This window comes from Salvelinus fontinalis, chromosome 7 (genome assembly GCF_029448725.1).
Source record: "Salvelinus fontinalis isolate EN_2023a chromosome 7, ASM2944872v1, whole genome shotgun sequence".
NCBI lineage: Eukaryota > Metazoa > Chordata > Actinopteri > Salmoniformes > Salmonidae > Salvelinus > Salvelinus fontinalis.
Genome location: NC_074671.1, coordinates 45,114,744 through 45,129,468, shown reverse-complemented (window position 1 = coordinate 45,129,468; position 14,725 = coordinate 45,114,744). Strand labels below are relative to the sequence as shown.

The 14,725-nt window shown below is 40.0% G+C and overlaps 1 protein-coding gene across 2 annotated transcripts in view; it reads right to left on the bottom strand.

Moving 5' to 3' along the window:
* Positions 1–210: 210 nt before the first annotated feature.
* The window catches only part of LOC129859519 (pleckstrin homology domain-containing family A member 3-like), a 25,459-nt gene continuing 10,944 nt past the window's right edge, over positions 211–14,725 (bottom strand). For both annotated transcript variants that reach the window (XM_055929378.1, XM_055929380.1), the window contains 5 exons: positions 9,142–9,278; positions 7,292–7,465; positions 2,285–2,328; positions 1,958–2,073; positions 211–1,575 (listed from right to left, as the gene is read on the bottom strand). In XM_055929378.1, coding sequence (XP_055785353.1) covers positions 1,445–1,575; positions 1,958–2,073; positions 2,285–2,328; positions 7,292–7,465; positions 9,142–9,278 — 602 coding nt within the window. In that variant the 3' untranslated portion in view covers positions 211–1,444. The remainder of the gene's footprint in view (positions 1,576–1,957; positions 2,074–2,284; positions 2,329–7,291; positions 7,466–9,141; positions 9,279–14,725) is intronic.

The following is a 14,725-nucleotide window of genomic DNA, read 5'->3' as shown; positions in this document are numbered from 1 at the left end:
TCAATTAGGAACTTTTCTTCAACAATGTGTGTTATAGAGGTGACTATTGTTCCATTAAAAAAATGTAATCACCTGCAAGATGAGGTTTACAGTATTTTAGCACTTTGCACAATTATTTTGCACAAAAAAAAAAAACATCCCCCATTGTCTTCTGTCAGATTAAACAGTATTATGATAATCAATTTGTGGAAATCATTTACAAACAAGTGATTTCACTTCATTTTTAAGATGCATCTTTACATTTCGAACATCAACATCATATCATAGTCACAGAACTCCTTCCATGCCCAAAATCTTTTTTTAAGGCATTACTCTTTTTTGGTGGCAAACATAATAACTTTTTTTTAAAACAATACAAAGTGTCTTTCACATAGCAATATAGTGAACACTGTGGGCATGCCAAGTTTAAAACATTGGGCGAGTTTGTTTTGCATCTCCCGGTGACTTGGGTGGGTGGAGATTTCACTCTAGGACCAATGGAATGGTCTAAAATAGACAAACTCTGCCCACCCGGGGAACCAGGAGATGCAAGCGAACTCAGCCCATTGATGAAAATGTCACCACATACAAACATTCTAAATTGGTCCTCGGCACAGTTAGCAACCCTGACATTTAAGGGTTTTGGTTAAAGGCTAATGTATTCCACTTCTGTGTTTCAAGTGCAATTGTTCACTCCATAGTGAATGAACAGCAATGTTGCATATCAAACATTTTATTCTGCAATAATAACATACAACCTCCTGGAATAGTACAAACATTCAAACATTGATCCATCATTCTTAAAGTGCAAAGCAATGCTTCCACAGGAAATAATACAATACTTTTTGAAAATACAATTAACGCAATACCAAGCAGTGACTACATTGCATTATGTGAGCAATAAAAGCTGGAGTGTGTTCATTAGGCACTGAAGGGAAGAAAACAACAGGGAAGGACAACTACAGTCATTCAATAAGAAACACTCATTTTCTTTTTCAGTTTAAAAACTTTTTTCCATTGCGTGCCCTAATGAACTCGACCCTGGTAACACCTCACATTACAGTAGCCTCATATCAGTCTCACTTCAGTGGAGTAACTGAAGTATCTGATTACATTCCGCTCTGCAGAATTCACAACTATTCACACTTTAGCCAACTCATTATTCACCCTTCATAAAATATAGACAGTACTATGCCTACAAGTTTGGACAGGCCTACTGAACAGACAGACCAGTTACTTGACAGTGGACTACCAATCTCAACTCCAGGACCTGGATTTACAAAAAACTTCAAAAAAAAAACCATAAGCTTCTTAAGAAAAGTCCAGAAGATTGTTTGTAAGTGCAATTCCTCAAAAATATTCTTAGGAATTCATGATTTTCTTATGAACCTCGTAAAATATATTTTTATGAAGCCCAGTCTCTATCTGAAGCCACTGCAATGTATTTGGTGAGTGACAGGACAGGTCAGATGAACAGGTCAGTCTCTGGAGTGTCTGACATGGCTCTGGGACTGGTAGGACTGATGGCATCACACTCCTCAGGGACACTGCAGGACTCCCTGTTCACACTGGCATTGAGACACAGCACAGCAGCGCCTGTATAGATGACACAAAATGGAGACCAGGCTCATTTTCAGCAGGACAAAACATTTTGAAACGGAGGTGACCTCATCATACATGAACTTGTCCAATTAGAACCCAAAGTGTTTTGGTACGTTGTGCCCTGCCCTACTAGGCACCAGCCACGACTAACAACTTATAAAAAAGGGAATTTGTGTGTGCAAGAAAAATACATAAATAACAAAATGCAAAAAAAAACAAAAAAAACTCTGGTTTATGATTAAATAAATGAAAACACATGGAAGGTGTCTGGTATTTGAATTCACAAACTTAGAGTCTGAGAAGTGACATAATTAGGAAATTACTGTAATGGTTGAGGGGAGCAGTGTGTGTGTATGTGTTCGTTCATATCTCTTACGATCCATCTCATAAACACAGCTGTCACTGTGAGCCTCTGTGTCCGAACAAGTCCGTGTCCTCCTCTGGGTTGACCTTTGACCTGATAACACACCCTCCTTTGGCGGGAGGCCAGACCTGGAAATGACAAAGGTTTCACTTAGAAACAGATCTAGATACAGATCTAGGATTAGCTTCCCCAACCCTAACCATTAGTGGGGGAAATAGATGCTGATCTTGGGACAGTTGTATAAGGGCAAAATCACCCTACACCTAGAAGCACACTGGTAATGACAAGGACCTTTGTTTGTAGTAGAAAGAGTGGAATGTTTTCTGTACGCAGGAATACCTGTCCAAATTGTACGTGCCCGGGTAACTTATGGACCGCTTCGTCTGCAAATGAAAAAAAGGAAATGGACACCGTTAGTACCTGTGCCCATCACTGAATATCAAGGACTTTAAAAATGACAAAATATGATTCCTACATTGAGCCTATTCACAGCAGCATAAAAGCTAACATCTGCAATTGTGGTATATTACAAAACATACGTCTAAAAAGTAAGTAACATAGGAAACTAAAACACCGTCTCTGTTCAAGTCTACAGAACCCCTGAAGCCCGAGGCAAAAATTGGGATTCTATCGTTTGAATGACTTAGTATCTCGCCTTAAACAACTTAGTATCTTGTTCGAACAATTTGTATCTTGCTTGTCGTTCAAACTATATAATAATTTGTTTAAAATAGATACCAAGTAGTTACAACCACTTATCTCGTTTGAAAGAATTGTTATTTTGTCTAATTAGACCTCATTTGTTATGCAGCTTGTCAGACCGTGTAATGGTTGCCGCAGCAATTCCATCCATTGATAAGATTATTAATTGACAGTTCTTTGATAGCCTAAAGCAGGGCTGCTTTTGATTGCCAGAGCATGTAAGTAGACCGCAGAGCGTAATTTGAGCAGATGAAAAAAAAATGTTGTCGGCATTCTCTCATGCTCCCATGTCACTCTGGTACTGCTCAGCCACAAGCTCTGGGCATGCTCTGTCTAGAATAGTTTTGTTTCCTTTATCACTATTCTTTTAATTAGGCCTTTTCGGTTGAAATTATTTAGCCTACTCCACCCACAGCCTATATCTAGTTTATATTCTACTTTCCAACTATAGGAAATGTAGTTTCAATTTTGAAGGACTTCAAATTTATTCACAGATGTTTTAGGTAGGCAATACATAGGCTACTGTAAAATGTTTTTCTTGGAATAGAAACACCATAATATAAATTAATTTAATGAATCCAAAATATCACAAATAAATAGTAAATAATAAAGGCCACTATGAGCTTCTTTTCATAAATAAAAAACTAATAATCTCAAACTGCCGCGGTCAAATGATTTGCGCACAGCAACAAGCACCAACAAGCTTCACATGTGCATTGAGCGTAGGAAAAAAAATATTCCAAAACATGCATCCTGTTTGCAACAAGGCACTAAAGTAATAATGCAAAAAAATGTGGCACAGCAATTCACTTTTTTCCTGATAACAAAGTGTTTGGGAAAAATCCAATCCAATACATTACTGAGTACCACTCTCCATATTTGCAAGCATAGTGGTGGCTACATCATGTTATGGGTATGCTTGTAATCATTAAGGACAGAATGGAGCTAAGCACAGGCAAAATCCTAGAGTAAAACCTGGTTTCGTCTGCTTTCCACCAGACACTGGGAGATTAATTCAAATTTCAGCCGACAATAACCTAAAACAAGGCCAAATCTACACTGGAGTTGTTTATCAAGAAGACAGTTTATGTTCATGAGTGGTCGAGTTACAGCTTTGACTTAAATCTGCTTGAAAATCTATGGCAAGACCTCAAAATGGTTGTCTAGCAATGATCAACAACAAATTTGACGGCGTTTGAAGAATTTTGAAAAGAATAATGAGCAAATATTGCACAATCCATGTGTCAAAAGCTCTTAGAGACTTACCCAGAAAACCTCACATCTGTAATTGCTCCCAAAGGGGATTCTAACATGTATTGACTCAGCGGGTTGAATACTTATCTAATCAAGATATATTAGTATTTTGTGTAGATCGTTTCCATTTTAATCCCACTTTGTGGAAAAATTCAAGGGGTGTAAATACTTTCTGAAGGCACTGTAATTAAACAATATTTTAGGGAGTGCAGATTACCAGCGCAGAGCTGTTTTTACACAATAATCTATGTTCTCTTTTGGTGATATCACAGTTGCGCATGCCCTTGGTGACAGTGTGTTCGATTACAGACAAAAGTTGTTTTGTCGGGTTTGTAGTGTGTCTCTCATAGAACATCTGATAATTCAGTTGCCTAAGTACTTCAGTTTTATAGACAGCATATTCTTGTACAGTAAAAGCACCTCCATTGTCCACTGGGTGGATGACTATAGAGGTGTCATTCTGGAGACTTAAGGGCTTGTTTCTCACAGCGGGTAAAGTTATTCCTAACATAGGGGATATGAACTGTAACTCAGTCAAATCATTTCAACTGTTTCATGTTGCGTTTATATTCTTGTTTAGCATACATAGGGGAATGCTTTGGATCAAGTAAAGCAAGGATGCAGCACATTGAAAAAGAGAGGAGACATCTAGGTAGTGTTCATTATGCACCAAATGGGAGAAAACAGATTGAAACGGAGTGACAACCTGGAATTTTCCAATACGAAATGCTCATTTTGCAAAACGTTGTCTTTTGCATGCCCTAATGAACACACCCCTGTAATGAAGCTGTACGGTGATTATTTTAATGTAGGGGTAGATCAGCTTAATATTGCAGAAAGATTGTTGCTTCCATCATTGTAATTGTCTGCATAATTTCCAATCCCCCATATCTGTTTTTGGTAAATATATATATCCATTATACATACACGTACATACCTATATGGATATACATACTTTTTTTTAGAATATAACTTTATTATTCCCTGCAAACCCTACCACCCTTCCCCCAATTGGAGCAAACTAATAAACAATAACACTTACACGGAACCCAAACCGGCTGAGCGTGTGTGCCATCGTGCATAAATTTATTTTGTCCCCCCACACCAAACGCGATCACGACACGCAGGTTAAAATATCAAAAACTCTGAACCAATTATATTAATTTGGGGACAGGTCGAAAAGCATTAAACGTTTATGGCAATTTAGCTAGTTAGCTTACTGTTGCTAGCTAATTTGTTGCAACGCTCTGGCAGTGCTCCTCCTTGCACAAAGGCGGAGGTAGCGGTCCTGCTGCTGGGTTGTTGCCCTCCTACGGCCTCCTCCACGTCTCCTGATGTACTGGCCTGTCTCCTGGTAGCGCCTCCATGCTCTGGACACTACGCTGACAGACACAGCAAACCTTCTTGCCACAGCTCGCATTGATGTGCCATCCTGGATGAGCTGCACTACCTGAGCCACTTGTGTGGGTTGTAGACTCCGTCTCATGCTACCACTAGAGTGAGAGCACCGCCAGCATTCAAAAGTGACCAAACCATCAGCCAGGAAGCATAGGAACTGAGAAGTGGTCTGTGGTCACCACCTGCAGAATCACTCCTTTTTTGGGGGTGTCTTGCTAATTGGCTATAATTTCCACCTTTTGTCTATTCTATTTGCACAACAGCATGTGAAATTTATTGTCAATCAGTGTTGCTTCCTAAGTGGACTGTTTGATTTCACAGAAGTGTGATTGACTTGGAGTTACATTGTGTTGTTTAAGTGTTCCCTTTATTTTTTTGAGCAGTGTATATACACACCACTTGGGTGATATCAGACCTTCTTGTTGCGTGTCCGATAATCTACCATTTATATAGGAGTGGTTAAAACATGCTAATAATGGTCCTTTGAGTATATCAAAAAAAGTTTTGCATACTTCCACTGGTATGCCATCCAGCCCGGGAGTTTTCCCAGCCTTAAAGGCTTTAATTGCATCAAGAAGTTCCTCCTCTGTAATTTGGCCTTCAAATGAGTCTTTCTGTACAGATGTTAATTTTACATTAGGGGAAAAAATCGATACAATTAGCTTCGGTTAGTGGAGATGGAGGAGACTGAAACGAAAACATATTCTTAAAGTACTTTACTTCCTCTTTCAAAATATAATTCGGTGAATCATGTGTGACTCCATCATTTGTAACAAGTTTCAATAAATAAAAGAATTGGTAGCATTTCTATATTGAAGATTGAAAAATAATTTGGTGCATTTTTCCCCATATTACATCCAGTTCGCTTTATTTTTTATAATATATTACACTGTATCTTTGAATAAGTTCCTCCATTTATTTTTGTTTTTCCTCTAACTTATTCTGTGCCTCTATGGTACAGTTTTTATTGCTATCTAACGGTACTGTTAGTCCTTCAATTTCTTTTGTTAATATGGACTCTTTTGATCTAAATTGCTTTTGTTTTAGAGATGAGTACTGAATTGCATGGCCTCTAAACGCACATTTAAAAGTGTCCCATACAATAAGGGGATCTGCTATGTTATGTCTGAAAAAGTCAGTTATAAATTCTTCTGTCCTAGTTCTAAACAATTTATCATCTAGTAGGCTTTGATAAAATTTCCAATATCCTCGCCCACGTGGGACTTCTGTAAGAGTAATATATATATGCCAATTATGTGATGACCCGACCGCATTACAGCAGGCCCATAAAACAGTTAGGGACTTCTCCTTAGTATCTGGGCCATTCAGGTGGGTGTCTAGGATATAGGGTTGTGGACCGTTCCATCAATTTTAAAAATTAGATGTATAATTTATTTTAAAAATGTAGTTCCACATGATAGGACAATAAATGAAGTGTATAATTTATTTTAAAACGCTGTTCCACCATGATAGGACAATAAATAAGTGTAGTTGTATAGTTCATTATAAAAAGTATATCAATCATCTGAACAACATTGAAAGCTCTCTCACACCCGCTCACAGCAATACATTGGTTCTGGGATATGCAGCCATTTCCTTCCTCAGTCAACGCCACACTTTCTCAAACATAAAAAAAAAAAAAAAAACACACCACACCATCCACACATACTGTGCCTTCTGTTTACTGAGTTTTTATCTTCACCATGTTGAATTTGTGTTCCAATTAGTTATATTTGAAGATATATAGAAAAGCTATATATTTTCTATATATATTTTTTTTTTTTTTTTTTTTTTTTTTTTAAAGATAGCCATGGATTAGTCTTTGTGTCTCTGAACAACTGGTTATCAATATGATGAAGTTGCCCCTATACATTAATCATTGGTCAGTTTAGCATTTTCCCCACTAATAGGATTGGGGAGGGGAATCTCCTAGATCTGTACCTAGGGGAAACTTCACCCCGGAGCTAGACAGTTCGTTGAAAACCATCCTACCCAGGCCATCTGTATTGGGGACGGAGAAACAGGGGACATCATCATGTCATCTGGAGGGTTCAACAGCACCATGACTGTCTTGAACTTGGAGTTGGCCATCTTCATACATTCTTCCAGTGTTTTGATGAAGGTGTAACACGTGGCACTCAGTAAAGAGGAGGCCTCATTCAGAGTCTGGAGCAACAAAGAAAAAACAAGGAGAGGTGAATCAGTCAACAACAAATTGGAGATTAGGCACAGACAAAAATAAAGACCTAAACATGCACAATATTAAGCCTAATATATTGGTTTGATATCCTACACAGACATGCCTCAGACCTTCCTAGGTGATGTGAAGAAACTACTCCGTTTAAATTGGCAACACAATGTGTTACTAAAAAAGTGCTTGAAGAGTTTACAGGGCTCAAAACTGCAACCATTTAGTCACATTTGGCGACCCTTTGACTTTGTAGGTTACATTTTTTAAATTGGACATACCGGTGAGAGTTGTACATTTTACATGATCACCTCAATCAAAACTTTAAATGTTTTGCGTGGATAAAACCATGCTTTGTTAAACAGTAAAGTGCCACTGAGCTCGTTTCGACAGGGCCGGCTGATGCGATGAGTGGGTCTCTCACACTCTCTTCTCCCCCCTCGTGCACCCCGAAAAATGCATTATGATTGTATAACATTTAAAAATGCAATTGCGGGGGTAAAACACAAGTTTGGAAGCAAGCTGCTGTCCATGAAAAAGAGAGTAGGATCTCAGCTTTCTTTAAGTATACTTTTTATTTCTCAACATTTAGCTCAAGGCACACTGTTCTACAATCAAGATATCTGATATGGCTTTGAAATACGGAGTGCGCGAAATCGGCAGTCACGAGTACACTAGTCCTCATTGGGGACATTTAATTTACTGTTAGATTAATACATGGAAACACTAGCAGTAGGTGTTATATTTTGAGTCAGCAATCCAGCTAATGTGTTAAGTTCACTCCCTTAGCTGGTGAATTAGTACTAATTGAATTAGGCCGATGTCATATTAGTGAACATAAACGCAAAACATTTTTATTCTGGAGTCCTATTTTGACAGTAAAACATAAATAATAAACTAATTATCAACCCAAAATTCATGACAATCACTATTACATATCAAAAATATCTTGAATTATACATTCCTGCATAATGTTATATGTAACAACTAATTTATTGAAAACTATATCAGTCTATTGCACTTCTTAATAAATCACTGTAAATTTAAATTACTTTCTAAGATGATTACTTTTCTATTGCGTGACCCCGCAAAAATGTGGGAGTGCGACCAAATTGTGGGCTGGTGCCACCAACTGAAAAAGTTACTGGCTCCAGTGCCACCAGTGGGAAACGTTAGTCTGGAGCTCTGGTTTAACATAATCAACTTAATTTCTGTATCCATCAAAACAAATATAGATTTCTGTTGTCTGTTTTTATTTCCCAACCCTGTGCTCCCAGACACACCACACCAAACACACACGATAAGTGCCTTTCTCAAGGGCACAACTGCAGTACCAGCTTGCACCAGATATTTCCTCACCAGCCCAGGGATTTGCACCGGCAACACTCCAAATCTTGGCCTGTCGCTCTGATCTCGTGTACAGTGGCACTACAACCATTTAATTTGGGGTAGATGAAGACTAAAACAGCAAACACACCCACGCTGGTGATTTCTGAAAGCCGACACTAGGGCGGCGTCCCAATGGCACCCTATTCCATACAGCGCACTACTTTTGACCAGGGCCCATAGGTTTCTGGTCAAAATAAGTGCAGTATGTAGGGAATAGTGTGCCATTTGGGACACAGCCTAGCTGAAACCATGCAGGTATAGTTACCTCCGAGCTGGAATTGGAGTGGTCTCCTTCCTGGTCCTCAGACTCCTGTATCGTGTGGACCTGCTGCATTAGCAAGTCACAGTAGAGACGCAGCTCGGACATCTTTGTTTTAAGAGATTCTGTCTTCTCTGTTATTTCTTCCAATAAAAAAAAATATATAACAGTTATTTTAGTGAGAGACACTTTAAGGCAAGGTACTGTAACTCTAGCCTGGTCAGTGGTCTAGATCTGTTGGTGCTTTTCAGTTTTTCCCCTAGGATTTTTTCCAGCAGCAGTGTCAGAGTTGGCACTTATCACTTATCTAAGGGTGTTTTTAGTCCGGTTCCCTTTTTTCAGGGCAATGTGAAGACAAAGCTCCCCAGGTTTGCTTGTCATTATTCCCGCGCCACACACTAGACTACTGTAACACTGTTTCCCCTGCCATGCCCCTCACATTGGTGCCACAAAAGAGAGATGAGGATGTGAAGGTTTGTTGGAAAAACATGTGCTGTTTTTGGATATTGATTGGATGGGGAGAAATTCCCAAATATGTGTGGAAATTTGTACTGACACGATATTCAGATTATTTGTTTGCAATATGTGATCTACTTGGGCGGCAGGTAGCCTAGTGGTTAGAGCGTTGGACTAGTAGTCGAAAAGTTGCAAGATCGAATCCCCGAGCTGACAAGGTAAAAATCTGTTGTTCCTAGGCCGTCATTGAACATAAGAATTTGTTCTTAACTGACTTGCATAGTTAAATAAAAGGTAAAATACTCCAAAGTAGATTAGGCCATGTGTTTTATGTTATTTTCCTGCTGAAAGGTAAATTAATTTAAGCAATTGTTTTACTCAATTTGTTTAGGCTTGCCATACCAAAGGGGTTGAATACTTATTGACTCAAGACCTTTCAGATTTTAATTTTCATTCATTTGTAAAAATGTATAAAAACATAATTCCACATTATGGGGGTATCTAAATTCAATCCATTTTAAAATGAGGTTTACCCAATTACTGGGAGATTAAGTGTGCGGCTCTACTTTTAGACTACAAATTCAGGCTGTAACACAAAAACACATGTAAAAAGTCAAGGAGTGTGAAAACTTGCTGAAGGCACTGTACATGTTCCCAAGTCTAGTTCCAAGACGGCGGCAATTATAAAAATTGAAAAAGTAGATTGTGCTGATTTATAGGCACACTGAATGAACCATGTCGCGCCGTAGTTTAAAAAGTCTGTGGATAGTGCCCAAACGACGACGTAATATCTGAATTCCTCCATCTTTATGCACCTTCGCCATTACAGCATTTCATCATCTGCAGTACTCTTCTGCTATTTATTCTGTTACCAATAATATTTACATGCTAATATTATGATCTGATTATAATTACGTCTCATCTTTTAACTAACTGCAATCTATTACTTTCCAAAATGTAAGTTTTATTAGTTGTGTTTCCGGGATACTCATGTTATACATCGTCCAACAAAATGCTTACATGCAGGTTCCTTCTCGACAATGAAACAACAATAAAATCTAAAAACCTGAACAAAGTAAATGGCTCAGTAGAATCGAATAAACAGTTTAGCATAAGTATAATACAAGAAGGGACAATACATAGTCTAATATTTACACATGTATTGGGGAAGGGGAATGGGGGGGGGGGGGGGGCAGTGTATAATCTGAGCAGTATAATAAGAGTCTGGTAACAGCAGTTGTGAAGTGTGTGTAGCATGAATGTATGTGTGTGTGTGGTGAGTGTGTGTGCAAAGGTGCAGAGAAATCAGAGCAGGTGGTCAGTCCAGTTCAAGTGTTCAGCAGTTTGATGGCTTGTAGATAGAAACCGTCTCTGAGCCTGTTGGCATCCGACTTCATGCTCCGATAACATCTGCCGATGGTAATGGAGGGAACAGCTTGTGGCTGGGGTGTGTGGGTTCCTTCATGATGCTGCATGCCTTCCCCAGGCACTGTTGAGAGTAAATGTCCTGGATGGGTGGGAGCACGGTTCCATTGATGTACTGGGCCATCTTCACAACCTGCTGGAGGGCATTGCAGTTGTGGATGGAGCAATTCCCTCACCAGGCCTTGATGCAACAGGTCAGAACCCTCTCGAAGGTGCAGTGGTAATATTTGGAGAGGTCCCAGGACAGCATACCGTATTTCGTCAGCCGCCCTCTTGACAAGAGTGGTGGTGTTGTTGGTCCATTACAAGTCCTCTGTGTTGTGGACGCCGAAGAACTTACAACTTGTGACTCTCCTGCTCCCTCTGCGTCCTGAAGTCAACAATCAACTAATTTGTTTTGCTGACGTAGACAGAGAGGTTGTCACGACACCACAATGCCAGTTCACTTACCTCCTTCCTATAGGTTGACTCGTCGTTGTTGGTTAAAAGGTCTACAACAGGGGTGTCAAACATACGGCCCGCGGGCCGGAACCGGCCCCCAAGGAGGTTCGATCAGGCCCGCAGGATAATTTGAAAGTGGAAAAAATGCATAAAAGACATGGAATTAATATTTTTAATTCGCTGCAATTCATGGATTATCCGCTAAGGGGCGCACTCTTTCCATCAGAGTAGAAGACAAGCCGCATCACTGAGACAGACTGAAAACAGCAGACGGTATCAATGCGCCATCTGCTGCTTGTTACGACGTTGTTAATACCTTGGTCTCTACCTCTCCGCTACACCCTCATTAGCCAAAATGTCGTTATCCAAACGGAGAAAAGTAGATAAGGAGTGTAGAATTTTCAAAGAAAAATGGACCACGTCCTATTTATTTACAGAGATGCACGGAAAACCTTTGTGCTTGGTGTGTTTGCAACAAGTTTCGGTATTGAAGGAATATAATATTCGACGCCACTACGAGACTCATCACAGCGAAAAATATGACGGCTTGCAAGGACAACTGAGAAGAGATAAGATTAACGAATTGCTGGCGGGTCTGAGGAAACAGCAGTCAACTTTCATCCAGAGCTGAGAAGTCAGTGAAGCAGCGGTAAAAGCCAGCTACCTAATTGCTAGCGAAATAGCATTAGCATCGAAGCCGTATTCCGACGGTGACTTTGTTAAACGATGCATGATGAAGGCGGCTGAACTTGTATGTCCCGAGAAGCGACAAGCTTTTGCCAATATTAGCCTGACGAGGAATACTATAGCAGAGAGGATTTCGGAACTATCGGCAGATTTAGACAGTCAATTGAAACAGAGAGTCAAGTCATTTATTGCATTTTCCGTGGCAATTGACGAGAGCACTGACATCACAGACGTGGCCCAACTGGCCATATTTATTCGAGGAGTTGATGAGACATTGACTGTTACTGAAGAGTTTCTTGAGTTGGTGCCAATGATGGACACCACAACAGCCGAGGACATTTTCGGCTCTGTCGTTGCTGCATTGGACAGAGTTGGAGTGGACTGGTCCCGCGCTGTCAGCCTGGCTACAGACGGCGCGCCATCCATGGTCGGAAAGAAAGCAGGTGTCGCGACAAAGTTCAAAGACAAAGTACAAGCCCTTAATGGAGGAGATCGTTTCTGGACATTTCACTGTATTTTGCACCAGGAGGCATTGTGTTGCAAGTCGCTGAAAATGGACCACGTCATGGAGGTGGTTGTTCGCACTGTAAATTTCATCCGGTCCAGAGGTCTGAACCATCGTCAGTTTGACAAACTTCTCAGCGACAGCAACATTACCCACAGCCTGCCACACTGAAGTGAGATGGTTAAGCCGAGGCGCTGTGCTGAGGCATTTCTTTGATCTACGAGAGGAAATCGGACAGTTCATGGAGAAAAAAGGAAAACCGGTGTTGGAATTACAATCTCAGGAATGGCTACGGGACCTTGCATTCTTGGTTGATATTACTGAACACTTGAACAATCTGAACAAAATGTTGCAAGGCCGCAAAAAAGTTGTCACACAGTTTTCTGACAACATACATGCATTTAAGTTGAAGCTGACTTTGTGGGAGATGCAACTGGCAAATGGCAACCCTGCTCATTTCCCCTGTCTGAGAGATGTGTGTGTGACCAGACCTGATGCGGACATGAAACGGTACAAAGACAAAATTGCAGGACTACTGCGGGAGTTTGAGAAACGTTTTCAGGTATTTGGTGAACTTGAGACAGAATTTTCAGTTTTTCGCTCACCTTTCACAGTTAAAGCTTCTGATCTGCCGGTCGAAATTCAGCTAGAGATAATTGATTTGCAGTGTGATGCAGATTTGAAGGGCAAATTTGCCTCTGTAGGTCTGGACAGATTTGATCAGTATCTACTACCAGGGTACCCCAAATTAACAGCCCTGGCTGCTAAAATTTTGTGCATGTTTGGGACAACCTACCTTTGTGAACAAATTTTCTCAGTGATGAATATCAATAAAACAAAAATGCGTTCAAGGCTCACAAACAAGCACTTAAATGACATTCTGAAAGTGACAGCTAGTCAGGACATGACACCTGGTGTTGATGCACTTGTACAGGCCAAAAGATGCCAAGTTTCAGGAACAAATACAAGTCCAGACTAGACTAACACCTTTAAAATGCTGCCTTAGATACTTTTTGCATTGAAAGAATACAGCTCTGTGAAGATGAATCCTTACTGTGGTGATTTAAAAAATGTGCACTTTAATGTTAGTCAGCAGCTTCAAAACAAAAGTTGTGTGATGGAATTCTACTGTTCATACAACTCCATAAATGTTCAGTATGTATTGTATGTGTATGTATGTTTCATGTATGAAGTTTACAGATTTACAGGACAGGCGAACACTTTCTTCATTACACATTTAAAATCACTCTCCTTAGTTTGTAAGGTGTACGCAGGGATTACATTTAGATTTTATATGCGTATGTGTAAGTGGTTTAAAAATTCCTTTCTTTAAAAGTCTCATTTAATCTTAAAGTGCATTACTATATTTTTCAGTACCAATTAAAGTTTTGTGCCTTTGTACAATCAGTGGGATCAGTTGCAATGCATATTTGTGAATGATAAAAGTAAATTGCACATTTGTCTAAGGAAATATGAGGTGTTTCATGAAATGTTTTGTAAAAGGATAGTTCATTAAATTTCAATATTTTCCTAATGTTCTTGTGCTTCTTTACACCAAAACAAAGGAAAGACATGATATTTTGGTTATTTATAGCAGAGTATGGTATAATTTTAATAGTCCGGCCCACTTGACATCTCCCTAGGCCGTATGTGGCCCACGATGCGAAATGAGTTTGACACCCCTGGTCTACAACCTTGGTGTCGTCAACAAACTTGATGCAGTTGGTGTCGTGCAAAGCCACCCAGTCGTGGGTGAATGTGAAGTACAGCAGAGGACTGAAGACACACCACTGGGGGCCCCTGTTAAGAGTCAGTGTAGAGGTGGTGTTGTTGCTGGATCCAGTTGCGGAGAGTGGTGTTCAGACCCAGGGCACTGAGTTTGGTGTCGAGCTTGGAGGGAACAATATTGTTGAATGCTGAACTATAGTCAATGAACAGCATTCTCACATAGGTTTCTCTTGTCAAGCCGTGTGAATAGCGATGAAAATGGCATCTTCCGTGGATCTGTTGGAGTGGTCGGAAAATTGGAGTGGGTCCAGTGTGCCCGGCATGATGGCCTTAATGTGGGCCATGAAC